We start from the raw sequence: 19,175 nt of genomic DNA, 5'->3' as shown, positions 1-19,175 counted from the left end.
CAGCCTTTCTGCAGCATGCATTGATGCGATATTAAATTCGTGGGTATATATAAATGTTCGCGGTACATGTTTAATAGCAAAAACCGCAAACATTTATACCCTCGAAATATACACGCTTTATAAATGGGTTAGGGTTAGGGTTAGGGATAGCTCCTTCATGCATTATATTATCATGCAAATGAAGATTCTTATAGCAAGTATATACTTTGTTTCTGACGCAACAAATCACTTAGATGATATTATTATTATTATTATAACACAAATCACAGCAATTAATCTACCAACAACAACACAACAGTGCATGTGTTGGGGGGGGGAGGGGTTAAGGTTCTCTATAATCGCTGTTTTCCTTGTGTTATGCAGATCTGTGTTGTATTTTTCTTTTGCAGTCACATTTACAACAAGTGATAGAACTCAGAAAGGAATTGGCATGAAACTTAAACGAAGAATGGACAAACGTCGGAAGACAGATTCCCCACCCAAACCAAATAAAGACCAAGAGCCTGGCACACAAAAAGGAAAGAGAAGCGAACAATCCGAGACTAGAGGAACGGTCAGATTTGTGTAGGCGATAGACATGCAGAGAACTAAAGGATCTGCTAAAACTGGTATCTAGTGGATGTAAATTAGTAAATTAGCAGGATGTTATTAGTAAATTAGCAGGATGTTATTAGTAAATTAGCAGGATGTTATTAGTAAATTAGCAGGATGTAATTAGTAAATTAGCAGGATGTTTACGTTTCTTACAGTGATTCTTTTTCCAATAATGTTGTGCACTCATTCCTGCACATGTGTAGATCGTGTTTAGTTTTGACAATTGTTATAAAACTGCAGTATTACACTGATCTGTCAATGTTTACAATAGAGTTCAAGTGCATGTAAAATCTAGTGTATACATAGCTTCAGTTTTACTTTCAGTATTGATTAACAATAAATAGTAGATGCACATATTAGCTGAAGCATGTTAGTTGATCAAGGCACATTAATTCGAAGTAACTGTAGTATAAATATCAGCATGACAGATATAGATTCAGTCAAACACTTTGATATCCATGAATGTCAACTGCTTTTTGTGGAAAGCCCTTCAGAAGATAACTTCTGCTCGCAATGTAAGAAGATACTTAAAGAACCGATGCTAACAGAATGTTGTGGAGCACACCTTTGTAAAGTATGTGCAGAGCCAAATATTCAAAATAACAAGCTCTTGACATGTCCTGCATGTGAGCAGACATCTGTAGCATGCATTCTTGATAAACCGAAATGGAAAAAAATTCTTGACCTCAAAGTGATATGCCCAATGCATGTGAAGGGGTGCCAGTGGACGGGAGATATCAAAAATTGCCACGATCACCTGATTGGTGATTGTGTACACACACACGTTGAGTGCGGTGAAGAAAGGGTGGACAATAACATTGCCGAGAAATGCCAGCTCTGTGGTGAATACGATGGTAGGCACAACCGTAAGTGCCCCAATCGCAATTTTACTTGCCCCAATGGCTGTGGAGAATGCTTCAAATTTGAACATTTTGATGAACATATGAGCATATGCTCTGAGTGTATTACACGGTGTGAATTTGAATATGCTGGATGTGATGTGGTTCTGAAACGAAAGCAAATACTCGACCATCGCCAAAAGAGTATTCAAAAGCACTCTCATCTTATTTTGACATTCATACATGGGAAACGAATGCTGAGTCGTTTTAAGTTTGAGGACTGCGAAAAAATTAATGAAACAAAATTTATGCAGCAGCTGAGAGATAAAAAAATGATAAAGAAAAATGCTAAACAGAGCAAAAGCATCGACTTTTATAAAGAAGAGATTAGCGACATAATTAACAAAACTGAAGAAATATTGAACATAAGTTTTCAATACAGAGAAAATACGGTAAAAAAAACATTGGCAAAATTACCTGGTCTGTTTTGGGAGCTTGATCCCGACACCGTTCAACTCGATTCGAAACTAGTGTCAGGTCAATTCAATGAGATATGGAAAGGACAACAGTACGGAAAATATCAAATTGCTATTAAAATGCACAAAGTAGGATCAATGACTTCATCCAAATTTCTTGGGGAAGCTTCTGTGCTAAGAGATTTTGATCACATAAATATTATCCAATTATGTGGAGTATGCACAAAGAAAGAACCTTATCTGATCGTCACTGAGTACATGATGCACGGAAATCTCGCTAACTACCTCAAAAGCAATGGCAAAGCTTTAACTCAAAAACGACAGGTTGACATTATTCGACAAGTGGCCTCTGGAATGTCTTATCTTGAGAGATTGAATTGCATACACAGGGGAATCACATCTCATGCTGTTTTAGTTTCAAACACACTACAGTTCAAAATAGGAAGCTTCTCATTAGCAAAAATATTGAAGCAAGGTGAAACGGAATATAAAGTCCCACAAGGAGAGAGATCACCTGTCAAATGGTCTGCACCTGAAGTTCTTATCGAGAGTAAATGTACCACCAAATCAGATGTATGGTCGTTTGGAATTGTGCAATACGAAATCATCACAAAAAGAGTAGTGAAAATGTCAAATTCGAAAGCAGAAACATTCATCACGAGAGGACCAGAACTTGACCGTCCTCTGGAATGTCCTGAACACATACACCAAGTTATTCTTCAATGCATGAGCAGAGATCCCACTTCTAGACCTTCATTCAGTGTACTCTCTGGTATCATGCATACAAAGCTCTTTGCAAGAACTAACTGAACAGGCACAAGCGTAGATCTATAATAGGCCTAGCAGATTTTGCTGAAATTTACATTTTTTAGTTACATCTATTCACCCATCTTTTTCTATCTAGTTTTCTGAATTATACACGAACGTATCTAAGTTTATGTTATATAATTTATGTACAAAATTATTATTATTCTGCAGTGAGTCAAAGTTACTCAAATTAAAGGAATTCTGGAAGCCATAATTGCATAAAGCCAGTAGAACTAACTTTCAACACTATGTAGCCTAGCCTTTGATTCGTGTGGCTGTGACAGTGTTTTTTGCTCTCTAACTCTTATTTGATAAAAGTCGGACTATGCTCAAAAGCAAAAGGCATCTAAATTGTGGCGGACAGTGCTATAGTGAAATCCGCTAAGTTAGTTGAAAGTGATATTAAGCAATTGTGACAGCCTGCAATCACTGTGGAAGCACAAACATTGAAACCCTATCTAGTAATAATAAATAGCTGCATGATATAGGGTGTTGACAGTTTGTGATCACTATGGAAACACCAACATTGAAACATAAATAAATGTTGTCACGAGTTGACAGTTTTCTATCACTATGGAAACACAATTACACAAAAACATAAACTGTAAAACCAAACAGACCATACACCTATATCAATATCGACTTAAATAATATTAGAGACAGGCAAGCATGCATGTATATAATACTTATAAAGAGTTCGATCTGCCTTCAGTGTAATAGACCGTTCAAAATGGATATAAAAAACCTGCACAGAGACATCTTACGACACAGATGGGACTTCATAGATCCTCCACAAAATGAGTATATCTGTGGACACTGCAAGGAAGTTATGAGAAGGCCAATGTTAACCGAGTGCTGTGGAAATCATTTCTGTGCATCTTGCATAGAAAAATCTTACGGAAATGAGTACGAGTGCCCCAAATGTGAACAGAATAATATCACTGCTATACTTGACAAACAAAAATGGGGGAAAATTCTTGAACCTGATGTGAAATGCCCATTTACAAATCGAGGCTGTCTTTGGACGGGAGAGCTAGGAGCACAAGGAGCTCATCTTGACTCTTCCAACGGAGATTGTGAATACCTTAGAACTGTCTGCGTAAATGGATGCGGAGAAAAACTAGAGAAAAATGAGGTGGAAGAACATTTGGAGCTTCTATGCCCATATCGACTATTCACCTGCCCTCACTGCAACGAGAAAGCTAAAAAGGAGGTGATCACTGGACAACATAAATCCGAATGTCCTCAGCTGCCCGTTGATTGCCCCAACAGCTGTGGAGAGCGTGACATTAAAAAAAATTACTTGCAACAACACTTTGTAGAATGTCCAAAAGTAGTAGTTGAGTGTGATTTCCAATGTGCTGGCTGTACAAATCAAGTAGAGCGAGGAAACTTACTTGAACATTTAAAAGAAGATGCACAGACCCACTTATCGCTTGTAACGAGATTGTTTGCCGAAGAAATTGAGAAAAAAGATGAAGAAATTGCACAATTGGTGGAAAAACAAGAACTCAATTTAAAAAGATTAAGGGAGTTGCACACACATCAGCTCAAGAATAAAGATAGAACAATACAGGAGTTGAAGGATCAATCAGAAAAACATTTTAAGGATTACAAGAAACTCATTGAAGAACGACTAGAGAAGATAACAAACAATTTTATGGCTAGATTGAAGGATCTGGAAAGTAACTCTAAAAAATTGGATGATGTGCCTGTTCAACAAGGTACAAATCTATTACTGACTTCAATACTTCATAGCAAAAACACAAGAGAAATTTGGAAAGGCACATATAACGACAAGGAAGTTATAATTAAAAAGGAACACTTGTCAACTGGTTCTACTAAACACATTTTGGTAGAGGCAGATATTCTGAAGAACCTTAAGCATGAAAATATTGTTCAACTGTACAATTTATTTGTAACGGAAGAAACAGTATGCATGATTTTGGAGCTGGTACCAAATGGAAATCTGCAAAACTACGTGAAAACAAACCCTCTCTTACTGCACCAGCATGTATTGATATGCAAGCAAGTAGCACTTGGGCTTGACTATCTCCAGCAAAAACTATGTATCCATAGAAAAATACGAGCTGCAAATGTACTCGTAGGTGAAAATGTAACGTGTAAGCTTAACGATTTCGGTTCAGCAGTAAAACTTGATGATTATGAGCAAACTGTCAGTACTCAAGGTTTTAGGGCCCCAATAAAATGGTGTGCTCCAGAAACATTTGTTAAACAGCACCAATCCTTGAAATCAGATGTATGGTCATACGGAATGTTAATTTGGGAAGTCATAACAGGCAAAGAGCCATTTTCAGACAGTACAAACGATTTCGCCATACAGAGAATAAAAACAGGATTCCTGATGCCTCGACCTGAAAATTGCCCAGAGACATTCTATGACATCATGCTGGGTTGCTGGAAACAAGAACCCCTAACAAGGCCAACATTTGAAGCAGTGGCTGACTTACTCGATCATGTCAGAGACCCACACAAATACGCACTAGTAGAGTAACTATTGTAGTTTTTGCTTATGTATGCTATAATTATATATAAACAGTATATAAACAGTAAATGTGAATACTTATTTAACATGTAGGGATGCATTTAGAGGGGGGAGGGGCAAAGTGGATAGTATTACGACAATGAAGGGATGGACACAGTCATGAATTAGTGTGACTCGTCTAAATTTGCTCAGTTATAGATAACTGGTAATCAATTCAAAACTCAAAGCTAGCTTCTCATTTGGGGGGGGGGGGGGAGTGCCAGTGTATAGCTTTTGTGACCAGCAAGTAAATCAAACCTATATATAGAAATATCTACAGAATGCATTGTTCAGTTTGGTAACTAGGTAATTATATGCTCAAATTTTACAGGCCATCAAAGCTAGCTCCAAAAACAGCACCCCCTATAACGAGGGCAAAATCTGGGCGGACCAAATCTTTCAGGAAGCATGGATTTATATTATTTAGAACGCACCTAGCGAATATTATAAGTGTTTTAACTCGAGTGCACCACGTTAACCTTGAGTCCATCCGAGTGCACCAGCATTAAAATACGCAATTTTGGCTATAGGTGTGTTCTAAAGAATTTAGTGCTGTTATGTGATCTCTATAGCCTTGCGTACAGCTTGACCTGTTAAACCACTTTTCTACCTGTTCCTTTAATGTCTCAATCATAGCTTCGAATAGCCGCTGTATTCAATATTGGCACACAATTCTGTCTGTATATATAGATCTACTGATATATATACGTACTGACACTACGGCCTGGCAGGTCAGACCAGCTCAGATAAAAACTTCTGAGGCCACACAGGCACGCTTACAACAGGTCAGAGTAGCTTACTAGGATTGTTTACACTGACAGTATAGCCTTTGTAATTTGTTCTAATTTGGGTCCAGCAAAAAGTTATAATATCTCCTTGCTTAGTTTGTACAGCCAGCTCTTTCATGCTGAACTTTCACTCATAGATAATTATGTTTCACTCTAAGTCAACTTGATGTTACACCATGCACAGTCAAAGACCACAACAACCCTACACCATGCACTCAGAATAATTGTCACGGGTATACATCTGGCACATGCAGCGAAGTCGTATCTACATCAGACTACTCGGTTATTCACAATCACGATAAACAATAATAATAATAATACTAATTTCATAAATAAATAAACAATATAGACTACTTAAAATTACGACATTGTATAGGTACAATGATTAGGCTAATCACTGTACAACAAATAAAAAATTGCTCGCTCGCCCTAAACATGCTCTGCATACTCCTAAATTAATGTGCCTATTTTTACTTAATTATTTACAAGATATATGTATGTACGTCATACCTTTGTTTTGACAACTGTACACTGTATAAGTATTCCTTACATGTTCTGGCTGTTACATTTTGCTACTTGTTTTCGTTACCAAATCACGTCCACCCTTTGTCCAGATGAGGCCACAGCTACAGGTGGTGACATAACTCTCAAGACTGTCAAAGATGCTACTTGGGATGCTCGTGCAAAGTGGTACCACCTGGCCATTAACTTGGATGTGGACAGTGGAACTATTGATTGTAAGTATTGCATGCATGCTTGGGTTGTGTGAAGTAGTATATCCAAATTAGTTTGTTATAGAATGTGTTAGGTGAATTGATCGGGGGGGGGGGGGGGGGGGGTAACCTATAGCATGCAGTCATTATAAATATTAATTATAGATAATCGCTCTAATCTATCCTATAATCTTCTATAATATACTCGCTTTTTATGCAGAGTATCAGAGAGACTAACTACAATAACACAGAGAAGTGTTTTGTTGCAATGCTGGAGGCATGGTTCAAGAAAGGATCTCCGAGCTGGTCAGACATGGTGGAGGCTTTGAGGGGCCATGGGGTGGAGGGAGGGGCCCTAGCCAACAATATCGAGAGGACATTTATTAACACTTATACTAGTTAGTGAACAAACTTCAACAATAATTATAAACTTGTCCATTATAATTTTTATTTTGCTGATTGTCATCATCATACATGTATATATAATTTTTTTTTTAATATGCAAAATCGAAGAGATGAACAGAGATCGATTCGATGAATTATAAAGTCATATTGTAGGGTCCAGGTATATAGTGTTTGATGATGGTGAACTGGTCCATAAAAGTGCCATCCTGCATGTAGAAACGAGAAAGGGAAAGTGAAGCGTAGGCAAAATACACATATCATATAGTCGTATATTATTGGTCTACAATGCTAGTTGTGTGGTTACTGGTACAGTGCAGCTGCAATTGGATTAGGTTGGTTGACTGAAGTTGAAACATGACTATAACACACACTGTACATTGTGTTTCCTTTGTTAATGCAATTACAGTGGTCATTGCATAAACTAACAGTCAATCCACTTGAAGTCCTTTGTAATGCTTGCAGACACATAATTATATGCGACCCAAAAAAGAAAAAAAAAACGTAACATGAGTCAAACATGCAGTATCACTATATATCTACTCATTTTGATTCATTCATCATAAACACCATGAACTAGAGTTAAGGTCCAGCACTGCAAAAAAACAAACAAACAAAGGCTGCAAGACACATCATGCAGTATACGACACACCCACAACGCATACACACAAGTGCTATCTATATACCGTATATATATAATTTTAATATAGCAGGTATATTCCGACGGTATATATAAACTTTCGCGGAATGACCGTTAAAAAGGTTTTTGCGGATTATTTTAATTTTCGCATAATAGCATGCAGCCTTTCTGCAGCATGCATTGATGCGATATTAAATTCGTGGGTATATATAAATGTTCGCGGTACATGTTTAATAGCAAAAACCGCAAACATTTATACCCTCGAAATATACACGCTTTATAAATGGGTTAGGGTTAGGGTTAGGGATAGCTCCTTCATGCATTATATTATCATGCAAATGAAGATTCTTATAGCAAGTATATACTTTGTTTCTGACGCAACAAATCACTTAGATGATATTATTATTATTATTATAACACAAATCACAGCAATTAATCTACCAACAACAACACAACAGTGCATGTGTTGGGGGGGGGAGGGGTTAAGGTTCTCTATAATCGCTGTTTTCCTTGTGTTATGCAGATCTGTGTTGTATTTTTCTTTTGCAGTCACATTTACAACAAGTGATAGAACTCAGAAAGGAATTGGCATGAAACTTAAACGAAGAATGGACAAACGTCGGAAGACAGATTCCCCACCCAAACCAAATAAAGACCAAGAGCCTGGCACACAAAAAGGAAAGAGAAGCGAACAATCCGAGACTAGAGGAACGGTCAGATTTGTGTAGGCGATAGACATGCAGAGAACTAAAGGATCTGCTAAAACTGGTATCTAGTGGATGTAAATTAGTAAATTAGCAGGATGTTATTAGTAAATTAGCAGGATGTTATTAGTAAATTAGCAGGATGTTATTAGTAAATTAGCAGGATGTAATTAGTAAATTAGCAGGATGTTTACGTTTCTTACAGTGATTCTTTTTCCAATAATGTTGTGCACTCATTCCTGCACATGTGTAGATCGTGTTTAGTTTTTTGACAATTGTTATAAAACTGCAGTATTACACTGATCTGTCAATGTTTACAATAGAGTTCAAGTGCATGTAAAATCTAGTGTATACATAGCTTCAGTTTTACTTTCAGTATTGATTAACAATAAATAGTAGATGCACATATTAGCTGAAGCATGTTAGTTGATCAAGGCACATTAATTCGAAGTAACTGTAGTATAAATATCAGCATGACAGATATAGATTCAGTCAAACACTTTGATATCCATGAATGTCAACTGCTTTTTGTGGAAAGCCCTTCAGAAGATAACTTCTGCTCGCAATGTAAGAAGATACTTAAAGAACCGATGCTAATAGAATGTTGTGGAGCACACCTTTGTAAAGTATGTGCAGAGCCAAATATTCAAAATAACAAGCTCTTGACATGTCCTGCATGTGAGCAGACATCTGTAGCATGCATTCTTGATAGACCGAAATGGAAAAAAATTCTTGACCTCAAAGTGATATGCCCAATGCATGTGAAGGGGTGCCAGTGGACGGGAGATATCAAAAATTGCCACGATCACCTGATTGGTGATTGTGTGCACACACACGTTGAGTGCGGTGAAGAAAGGGTGGACAATAACATTGCCGAGAAATGCCAGCTCTGTGGTGAATACGATGGTTGGCATAACTGTATGTGCCCCAATCGCAATGTTGCTTGCCCCAATGGCTGTGGAGAGTGCTTCAAATTTGAATATTTTGATGAACATATGAGCATATGCTCTGAATATATTACTCGGTGTGAATTTAAATATGCTGGATGTGATGTGGTTCTGAAACGAAAGCAAATACTCGACCATCGCCAAAAGAGTATTCAAAAACACGCTCATCTTGTTTCGAGATTCATACAGGAGAAACGAATGCTGAGTCGTTTTAAGTTCGAGGACTATGAAAAAATTAGTGACACAAAATTTATGCAGCAGCTGAAAGCAACACAGGATACAGGAGATAATAAAATGATAAAGAAAAATCCTGAACAAATCAAAAGCATTGACTTTTATAAAGAAGAGATTAGCGACACAATTAACAAAACAGAAGACATGCTAAACATATTTTTTCAATACAGAGAAGATACAGTAAAAAAAACATTTGCAAAATTTCCTGGTCTGTTTTGGGAGCTTGATCCCGACACCGTTCAACTCGATTCAAAACTAGTGTCAGGTCAATTCAATGAGATATGGAAAGGACAACAGTACGGAAAATATCAAATTGCTATTAAAATGCACAAAGTAGGATCAATGACTTCATCCAAATTTCTTGGGGAAGCTTCTTTGCTAAGAGATTTTGATCACATAAATATTATCCAATTATGTGGAGTATGCACAAAGAAAGAACCTTATCTGATCGTCACTGAGTACATGATGCATGGAAATCTCGCTAACTACCTCAAAAGCAATGGCAAAGCTTTAACTCAAAAACGACAGGTTGACATTATTCTACAAGTGGCCACTGGAATGTCTTATCTTGAGAGATTGAATTGCATACACAGGGGGATCACATCTCGTGCTGTTTTAGTTTCAAACACACTACAGTTCAAAATAGGAAGCTTCTCATTAACAAAAATATTGAAGCAAGGTGAATCGGAATATAGAGTCCCACAAGGAGAGAGATCACCTGTCAAATGGTCTGCACCTGAAGTTCTTATCGAGAGTAAATGTACCACCAAATCAGATGTATGGTCGTTTGGAATTGTGCAATACGAAATCATCACAAAAAAAGTTGTGAAAATGTCGAATTCAAAAGCAGAAACATTCATCACGAGAGGACAAGCAATTGACCGTCCTCCGGAATGTCCTGAACACATACACCAAGTTATTCTTCAATGCATGAGCAGAGATCCCACTTCTAGACCTTCATTCAGTGCACTCTCTGATATCATACAAAGCTCTATGCAAAAACTGACTGAACAACAGGTACAAGCGTAGATCTATAGCCTTGGAAGATTTTGCTCAACTTTTAGTTACATCTATTCACCTTTTTTATCCATCTATTTATAATTGCTTTTTCATTAATAATATTCTGAAAATTATACACAAATGTATCTAAGTTGATCTAAGTTTATGTTATTCAGCAGTGAGTCACAAAGTCACTCAAATTAAAGGAATTCTGGAAGCCATAATTGCACAAAGCCAGTAGAACCAAATTTCAGCACTATATGTAGCCTATAGCCTTGATTCATGTGGCTGTGTCAGTGTTTTTTTGCTCTCATTTGATAAAAGTCAGACTATGCTCAAAAGCAAAAGGCACCTAAAATCGTGGCGGTGCTGTGAAATCCGCCAAGGCCTATAGTTAAAAGTTTGCCACCTATACAGTAATCGTGACAGCTTGCAATCACTGCATGTGGAAACACAAACATTGAACTCTATTAAAATAGCTGCATGCAGGATATAACTTGTGTTAGGGTGTTGACAGTTTGCGATCACTATGGAAACACCAACATTGAAACATAATAAATGTTGTAGTTAACAGTTTGCAATCACTATATAGAAACACAAACATAAACTGTAAAACCAAACAGACCATGCATATACACCTATATCAACATCGACTTAATATAATAATTATTAGAGACAGGCAGCATAATTATATAGATTGTTGAAGATGGATGTAAAAAACCTGCACAACAGGGACGTCTTACGCCACAAATGGGACTTCATAGATCCTCCACAGAATGAGTATATCTGTGGATACTGCAAGGAAGTTATGAGAATGCCAATGTTAACCGAGTGCTGTGGAAATCATTTCTGTGCACCTTGCGTAGAAAAATCTTATGGAAATGAGTATGAGTGCCCTAAATGTGAACAGGATAATATCACTGCTATACTTGACAAACAAAAATGGGGGAAAATTCTCGAACTTGATGTGAAATGCCCGTTTACTAATCGAGGCTGTCTTTGGACGGGAGAGCTAAGAGCACGAGGAGCTCATCTTGACTCATCCAATGGAGATTGTGAATACCTTAGAACCGTCTGCGTAAATGGATGCGGAGAAAAACTGGAGAAAAATGAGGTGGAAGAACATTTGGAGCTTCTATGCCCATATCGACTAGTCACCTGCCCTCACTGCAACGAGAAAGATAAAAAGGAGGTGATCACTGGACAACATAAATCCGAGTGTTCCCAGCTGCCCGTTGATTGCCCCAACAGCTGTGGAGAGCGTGACATCAAAAAAATGTACTTGCAACAACACTTTGCAGAATGTCCAAAAGTAGTAGTTGAGTGTGATTTCCAATGTGCTGGCTGTACAAATCAAGTAGAGCGAGGAAACTTACTTGAACATTTAAAAGAAGATGCACAGACCCACTTATCGCTTGTAACGAGATTGTTTGCAGAAGAAATTGAGAAAAAAGATGAAGAAATTGTACAATTGGTGAAAAAACAAGAAATAAATTTTAAAAGATTAAGGGAGTTGCACACACATCAGCTCAAGAATAAAGATAGAATAATACAAGAGTTGAAGGATCAATCAGAAAAACATTTTAAGGATTACAAGAAACTCATTGAACAACGACTAGAGAAGATAACAAACAATTTCATGGCTAGATCAAAGAATCTGGAAAGTAACTCTAAAAAATTGGATGATGTGCCTGTTCAACAAGATACAAATCTATTACTGACTTCAATACTTTATAGCAAAAGCACAAGAGAAATTTGGAAAGGCACATATAACGACAAGGAAGTTGTAATCAAAAAGGAACACTTGTCAACTGGTTCTACTAAACACATTTTGGTAGAGGCAGATATTCTGAAGAACCTTAAGCATGAAAATATTGTTCAACTGTACGATTTATTTGTAACAGAAGAAACAGTGTGCATGATTTTGGAGCTGGTACCAAATGGAAATCTGCAAAACTACGTGAGAACAAACCCTCTCTTACTGCACCAGCATGTATTGATATGCAAGCAAGTAGCACTTGGGCTTGACTATCTCCAGCAAAAACTATGTATGCACAGAAAAATACAAGCTACTAATGTACTCGTAGGTGAAAATGTCACATGCAAACTGAGCGATTTCGGTTCAGCGGTAAAGCTTGATGATTATGAGCAAACTGTCAGTACTCAAGGTTTTAGGGCCCCAATAAAATGGTGTGCTCCAGAAACGTTCATTGAACAGTACCAATCCTTGAAATCAGATGTATGGTCGTATGGAATGTTAATTTGGGAAGTTATAACAGGCAAAGAGCCATTTTCAGACAGTACAAACGATTCAGCCATACAGAGAATAAAAACAGGACTCCTAATGCCTCGACCTGAAAATTGCCCAGAGACATTCTATGACATCATGCTGGGTTGCTGGAAACAAGAACCCCTAACTAGGCTAGCATTTGAAGCAGTGGCTGACTTACTCGATCATGTCAAAGACTCACACAAATACACAAACACGCACTAGTATAGAGTAACTATTGTAGTTTTTGCTCATGTATACTATTAGCCTCGGTCCCAGGCTGATTTTTTTTTAATAGAACGAAGTTGTCGCCCTAGCTAGAAACAACTCGGCCTGGAATCGAGGCTAGTATACTACTGATATGAACAGTAAGTGATACTTATGTCAAGGGTGTACAAGGGCGTATAAAAGAAGAGAGGGCATGCAACTCCTATATGAGCAAATTAGTGCAGATCGGTCTATAAATTTGCGATAGAATTGGTCATCAATTCAAAACTACCTTTCAAAACATATCATTTGGGGGGGGGGGTGTGCCAGTGTATGCAAGTATCAATACCTAAGCACGCCAAATTATAGAAATATCCATTGTTCAGTTTGGTAACTGGGAATCATATTATACGGCCATCAAAGCTAGCTCCAAAAACAGCACCCCTTATAATATAAAGGGCAAAATCTGGGCGGACCAAATCTTTTGGGGAGCATGGATTTATGTATTAAAACACATTATTTAGAACACACCTAGCGAAGATTAAGTATTTTAATCTGTGTGCCGAGTGCACCAGCATTAAAATATGCAATTTTGGCTACCTGTGTTCCAGTGCTGTCATAATTATGATCTCTAGCCTTGCATACAGCCTGCCATTTTTACAGCTTGACCTGTTAAACCAGTGTTCTAGGCAACTGTCTTCCTGTTTTGTGAAACAGAAGCAGGACCGTCAACAAAAAAGCTAGAATGCAAGGATAGGTACATAAAAGTAAATTCAGAGATAGCAGTTATGATTATAACTATTGGGAGACATTGTGCTGTGACGTTAATAAATACAAATTGTCTCCAAACTAATGGTAAGCCATACTTCATGAAATTCAATTGTTTTAGCAAAACAAGTAAACATATCGTATAATTATTAGACTGGAAACCCATAGATACTATAAATTTATAGTATCTATGGGAAACCACTCCCTTCGGTCTGGGCTCCTTTCTCCCGAGAGAAGGGGAGTGGTTTTCGTATATTGTATTACTAGAATATTAATTTGGTGAGTGAAAAACCTTTGTGAATGAGCTGAAAAATTGACCTTTTGTGACCTATTGCTTTCTGGCAAGGATCGTGTGTATTTTAGGTTTTGCGATTTTATTGTTGCGAATTGATCAACCCTCATAAAACATTCTAGTAATACGGTAGAAGATGATTTTAGGGAGGGAAATATTACCCACGATTGAAGCGCTCATTGACCACCCTGGCCTGCAGTGCATGCAGCAACCACGAAATTAATATATATCCCATACACTAACTGCACGACTCAACCACGAATATTTTGACCCCATTACTGCTATACGGTATACAAAATCACCTTTATGATATTCATATTCATGTAACAGAGGCATTTTCACAGCAATTAATTGATAAACAACAACACCGCCTGACAGTTTAGGTACTGGAAGGATGACTGCCCCAGGCGGACGACCACAAGCTGCTCAGAGTACCAAAGAAACCACCACTGCTCTCAGAAATGTCACTTGTCTTGGTACTCTCTGTCGAAACCGTAGAGCTCCTTGTACTAGCCATGGCAGCAGTGTAGTCTAGGTAGGTACTGTCATAGTCCAGTCTTCTCAGTCTGTCCCTGCGAGCCTCAATCTCACCGGTCATCTTCTGTGATCCAGTTGCTTGGGTCCTCTCTGTCAATTGGGCTCGAATCTGTTCCTCTTCAAACAGTCTCAGCTCTTTGATATTTGGTTCCAAATATTCCCAATCGTACATTTCATCAAATTCTTCACGATCCTTTGAGTAGAAATTATCCTCGGGATCACTGCTGCTCTCGGCTAGTTCAATGTCCGGTTGTTTTGATTGGTCGGATGTGTACACAACGGCAGGTGGTTCGCTATCTTCCAGGTCATGTGACAGTGTAGGGAGGACAGGTGACCCATGACGACCTCTGTATCGCATCATCTCAGGGAAACACTCAAAGGCACCAGACCTGTAGAGTAGAGGAATTTTAACAAATAATTAATGAGTAGTATAGTACAAGCACATACAGTAATTCTCGTTAATCCGGTCACCCTGGGGCAGTGCAGTTTGGCCAAAATAGCGAGGTGGCTGCATTTCAGAGAATAGCCGTGGCTAAAAAGCGATCCCTACCTCGAATATAATCACTAATTTGCCGTTCTGTCTTGAGGATAATGAATCATTATTCTTTCTATTTAAGTGTAATACAATTTTATCTGCCAAGCCACACCCAAAACGCCAAAACGTCATATCCGCCCATAATAAACGTATAGGATTACATTAAAAACCTCGTTTGGGGCAGTCTGAACTGGCCACTATACGAAATAGCGAGTGGTTGCATTTCAGGGCGAAACTACCGGTATATCAAGAATCTACTATAATTCTTAGTTAGTAAGAGTACATGTATCATGTGACACCTTACACTGCACTTGTAACTTAACATAAACTGCTGAAAAAATAAAAGCACCGCGGGTACTGATGCATGCCTCAGTGGATGTGTCAAAGCTAACAGCTATTGCTAATACATAATCATGATAAACATTTTGCATTAATTTTGCTGCATGCAGGCATAATCACAGAAAAATCGAAGAGTAGGAAATGATTGTCGCTAAAAAGGATGCCAAAAGTAATGGCTGCTGCATCAGTAGAGCCATGCAGCTCTCTTCTCACTCTTGCAGGTATATCAATAGCTAGCGTTCTAGTGCAGAGCTAACTACTAAGTAGAGTAGCAATACTCTCCATGGACAATTTTTGCTACGCACTCTTCTGAAAAGGCTGCAATGGCATTCCAAGTATAGGCATAACTTGAAAACATAATTTTTGCAAATCCACAAATTAAAATTGAAGAAAACGTGACTAGAAGCCTATAGAAACTCTTACTTGCACTTTGAGCAGCTGTAACAAACAGTCCAGACACACACAAATACACTGCTGTATACCTCGCTTCGCATGCGCAGCCGAGGCATAATTAATAGTATCAGGAGTGCATACCTGGTAGAATACATACTGTTAAAAAACAGAAGCCCTAAAAATTAAATGCATGCATAGACCAATGGTCAACTACATGTAGGTTCATTAGCTTCGGTTGCTCACCTGCCTAACTGTGTGTGAGTGACGAGGGCCAGCAGATTTTGGAGGGTGTGGCCTGGAGTCAGGGCACTCAACGGCACATTCTAGAAAGAGGGTGAATGGTTGGTGCTTAATGTGAGTGCATGTGTGCACTTAGTAGCATAATTATAGCAACAATATTATACTTATACATAGGTACAGTACATTTAGGTGTTCCCTATACTTATGTTGATTGATGAACATAAAATTATACATAAAGTTTGAGTTTTGGGCAACGCACTAAAATCTACACAGTACTTATTTGATACACCTATACCTGTACTTGTATGTACATGTATAAGGCCTAAGGACATGGACAAAATTAATACTCTCAATATACTAGTAGTATAGCAATATGTGTGGTAGGAGTACCTGTGCAAAACAGAGAAAGAGAATGTTGTCATCCAGCTTAGCAACAGAGTTGAGGAAGTCTCTCTTACGTCTGCTCGGGGTGCCATACTCACTGCATGGTCGGGGGGTTATATATTATAGACAGCCAAATACAAACACAGGCAACACTACTACTAGGACTGATCGATTGCCTTAGGCCAAGAAATATCTCTGTGGAGACAAACGTAAATATAATTATTAGCCTAGGCCACATTTGAGCAGACAAAGCTATGCATTTACTCTATGCAGATGACAGTAAAAGCCTATGCCACACACACAGTGATGTGACCAGAATAATCGAAGTGGTGGCTATTTCAATCCTCAACTCAACACACATTTAATTGTCTCCTTTATATGTAGTAAACTAGGCATAAGAGGTGGTTATATTTTGTCTAGAGGTGGTTAGTACAAACAACCACCGACCAGTGTGGGCACATCCCTCACAAGAAGTGAGCATAACTATACCCAGCTAGTGTGGGATCAAACTCACCCGATGGCTGTCCTCCGTGAGAGAGGGTATGGGAGGGGTTGGTCAAGGGTGGTGGCCAGTATCTCTGTGAGCAAGGCAGTGAACACCAATCCTGCTGGAGTAGACTGGTATGAATTCTTGAGGGGATGAACTGACTTGTCACCATCTGGGGTTACCGCAGGCACTGCTGAAGGAGAAACGAGAGAATGGCTATATAGACTGTAATTATGGCAATGTACACTGTACAGCTAAATATGGGCATCAAGTGTGACAATGTGATGCTTTAAGACTCACCTCCTTGTTGCATGGTCTCTTGTCGAGCTTTCCTTTTCTCAGACACTGCATGGGGGGATATCCCAATAGAGCATTAAAAAAATAGTCTCACAGACATGTATACATTCCAAGCATTCAGGTTTAGTGTTGAGGGGGAGAAATCATAAAAATTTAATGCTATATTCAGCATTGCATATTGTATCGATACAGTGGTTCTAATCATTAATCAACTATTTACATGTAACTCACCAGCCTTGAGGAATGAGGAGTAGTTACCGGCGGCAGGCATGGAGGCGGTGACAATGCGTATGTTGGGGAGGGTGTGTTGATGCACTCCACTGAGCATCCAGCCGTCGTCCACCTCCAACACAGAGTCTATGGTCACAGAGGCCTCATAATCTGCAGGAAAGAAAGAGAGTTTCATGCAGAATGCAAAGAATAGGTCCACCCTCTCCCTCTAAGAGTGCTGTCACAGAACTAACTGACTCACAAGGAGCACAGTTTGTTTGTCAGAAGACTGCACAAACTATAGTATAAAATGAAACAGATTGTGTGTACTTCCTAACTGTTGAGATTAAGAAGGCTATTTAATCCTCATAGTTTGAGATAGGTCTGGAGCGGTACACTCCATAAATACTAGTACTCTCAGGTTGGTTATTGAGAGCATCAGAAGAAATAAATGTTGAAATTCCGCACAAGCTAGTTGCCATACCCACTCACCATCGTCACCGGCGTCGGCTTCACTCAATGGCTCCACCTCTATCGGGAACACCCCCCTGAAAACATCCGTCACCAGCCGTCTACGCAGCACCTAAAAACATTAATTAGTGTGAAGTGAGCAGTTAGAAACGTAAGTCAGTCTAGACGTTTGATTGCACTGATATAAAGAAAGCAGCATAGTTATAAATAAACTGCTGTCACAATTACAAAAACTCAACTACAGTAATAATTATTACTATACTACATACCTTTAGCTCCACCATTTGTGAGACGGCCAAATTGCGTGTATCAGCGTACTGTCGTTCAGCTGTGACCTCCTTGCTGCGGAGGTTCTTGGTTCGTACGCGAGCCAAACGGTCATCACGACGAGAGTTGGATTTCTTCAAAACCTTGAGTTCTTCTAACTCTGTAAAATGGAGTAGATTAGAGTGAGTTACCACAGTACACAAACTTTATGAAATGACATTACCGTGTTGTTGAGAGGTCTTTTCTGTTTCATAGGCTTGTCTCATCAGCTTGACCCTTAGTCTCGCCATTAGAACTTCCCCCCACATCTTAGCCAAAGATTGCTGACACTTCATCAGTTCTTTTAGTCTGCGCACGTGTGTGTGTGTGTGTGTAGGGGGGTGTGAATGCTGATTATTAAAGGGAAGAAATACTGACAAAAGAAAATACATTGATATACACTCTGTTACTTTTCTTTCTTGACAGTTATATCTGCATTCAATCGATCCATCTCAACCTGCTTCTCTGCCACGATTCTGGAGTTAGGAACACCATCAGCTAGTGGCACATAAAGCAACACTGAACCACTCACTTGTGTATCTTCTCCTCCAGCTCTTTCTCCCTACAACTCTCACACAGCTGGTGCTCCAGACAGTCCTCTATTGGTTCTGGTGAACACGGACCCTCCATCAAACTCAGAAACTCTGGCCAAAGACAATAACAAACATAAACATAAAATTTAAGCAACTTTTCTGAGAATGCTTTAGGGAATTTCCCTTAATTTTGTCTGCAGATGGGCGTTGATTCATTGA

The 19,175-nt window shown here is 38.7% G+C and overlaps 5 protein-coding genes across 6 annotated transcripts; 4 read left to right on the top strand and 1 right to left on the bottom strand.

Annotated features, from left to right (window-relative positions):
- Nucleotides 1–867: 867 nt before the first annotated feature.
- On the top strand, nucleotides 868–2,921 carry LOC135348366 (activated CDC42 kinase 1-like). The gene has a single exon (XM_064546549.1). The coding sequence runs from the start codon at nucleotides 962–964 to the stop codon at nucleotides 2,717–2,719; it is 1,758 nt and encodes a 585-aa protein (XP_064402619.1). The 5' UTR covers nucleotides 868–961; the 3' UTR covers nucleotides 2,720–2,921.
- A 447-nt stretch (nucleotides 2,922–3,368) lies between these two features.
- LOC135349411 (TNF receptor-associated factor 3-like) lies at nucleotides 3,369–5,252 on the top strand. Its single transcript, XM_064547939.1, has one exon. The coding sequence runs from the start codon at nucleotides 3,390–3,392 to the stop codon at nucleotides 5,229–5,231; it is 1,842 nt and encodes a 613-aa protein (XP_064404009.1). The 5' UTR covers nucleotides 3,369–3,389; the 3' UTR covers nucleotides 5,232–5,252.
- Nucleotides 5,253–8,785: 3,533 nt separating this feature from the next.
- On the top strand, nucleotides 8,786–10,871 carry LOC135349412 (fibroblast growth factor receptor-like). The gene has a single exon (XM_064547940.1). The coding sequence runs from the start codon at nucleotides 8,928–8,930 to the stop codon at nucleotides 10,716–10,718; it is 1,791 nt and encodes a 596-aa protein (XP_064404010.1). The 5' UTR covers nucleotides 8,786–8,927; the 3' UTR covers nucleotides 10,719–10,871.
- Nucleotides 10,872–11,367: 496 nt separating this feature from the next.
- LOC135349413 (tyrosine-protein kinase Fyn-like) lies at nucleotides 11,368–13,356 on the top strand. The gene has a single exon (XM_064547941.1). The coding sequence runs from the start codon at nucleotides 11,395–11,397 to the stop codon at nucleotides 13,180–13,182; it is 1,788 nt and encodes a 595-aa protein (XP_064404011.1). The 5' UTR covers nucleotides 11,368–11,394; the 3' UTR covers nucleotides 13,183–13,356.
- Nucleotides 13,357–14,522: 1,166 nt separating this feature from the next.
- LOC135348676 (beclin 1-associated autophagy-related key regulator-like) lies at nucleotides 14,523–19,162 on the bottom strand. 2 transcript variants are annotated; one of them, XM_064546959.1, is made up of 11 exons: nucleotides 18,956–19,162; nucleotides 18,834–18,899; nucleotides 18,608–18,732; nucleotides 18,387–18,544; nucleotides 18,139–18,229; nucleotides 17,668–17,817; nucleotides 17,440–17,484; nucleotides 17,167–17,332; nucleotides 16,659–16,749; nucleotides 16,272–16,351; nucleotides 14,523–15,150 (listed from the first exon to the last, which is right to left on the bottom strand). In XM_064546959.1, exons 1-11 carry the CDS (start codon nucleotides 19,051–19,053, stop codon nucleotides 14,604–14,606), a joined length of 1,617 nt encoding a protein of 538 aa, XP_064403029.1. In that variant the 5' UTR covers nucleotides 19,054–19,162; the 3' UTR covers nucleotides 14,523–14,603. The 2 variants fall into 2 exon arrangements, with proteins under 2 accessions (XP_064403029.1, XP_064403030.1); XM_064546960.1 differs by having other exon boundaries at nucleotides 17,167–17,329.
- Between the last annotated feature and the right edge of the window lie 13 nt (nucleotides 19,163–19,175).

Source organism: Halichondria panicea, chromosome 15, assembly GCF_963675165.1.
Source record: "Halichondria panicea chromosome 15, odHalPani1.1, whole genome shotgun sequence".
NCBI lineage: Eukaryota > Metazoa > Porifera > Demospongiae > Suberitida > Halichondriidae > Halichondria > Halichondria panicea.
This window is presented reverse-complemented; position numbering and strand designations above follow the sequence as displayed.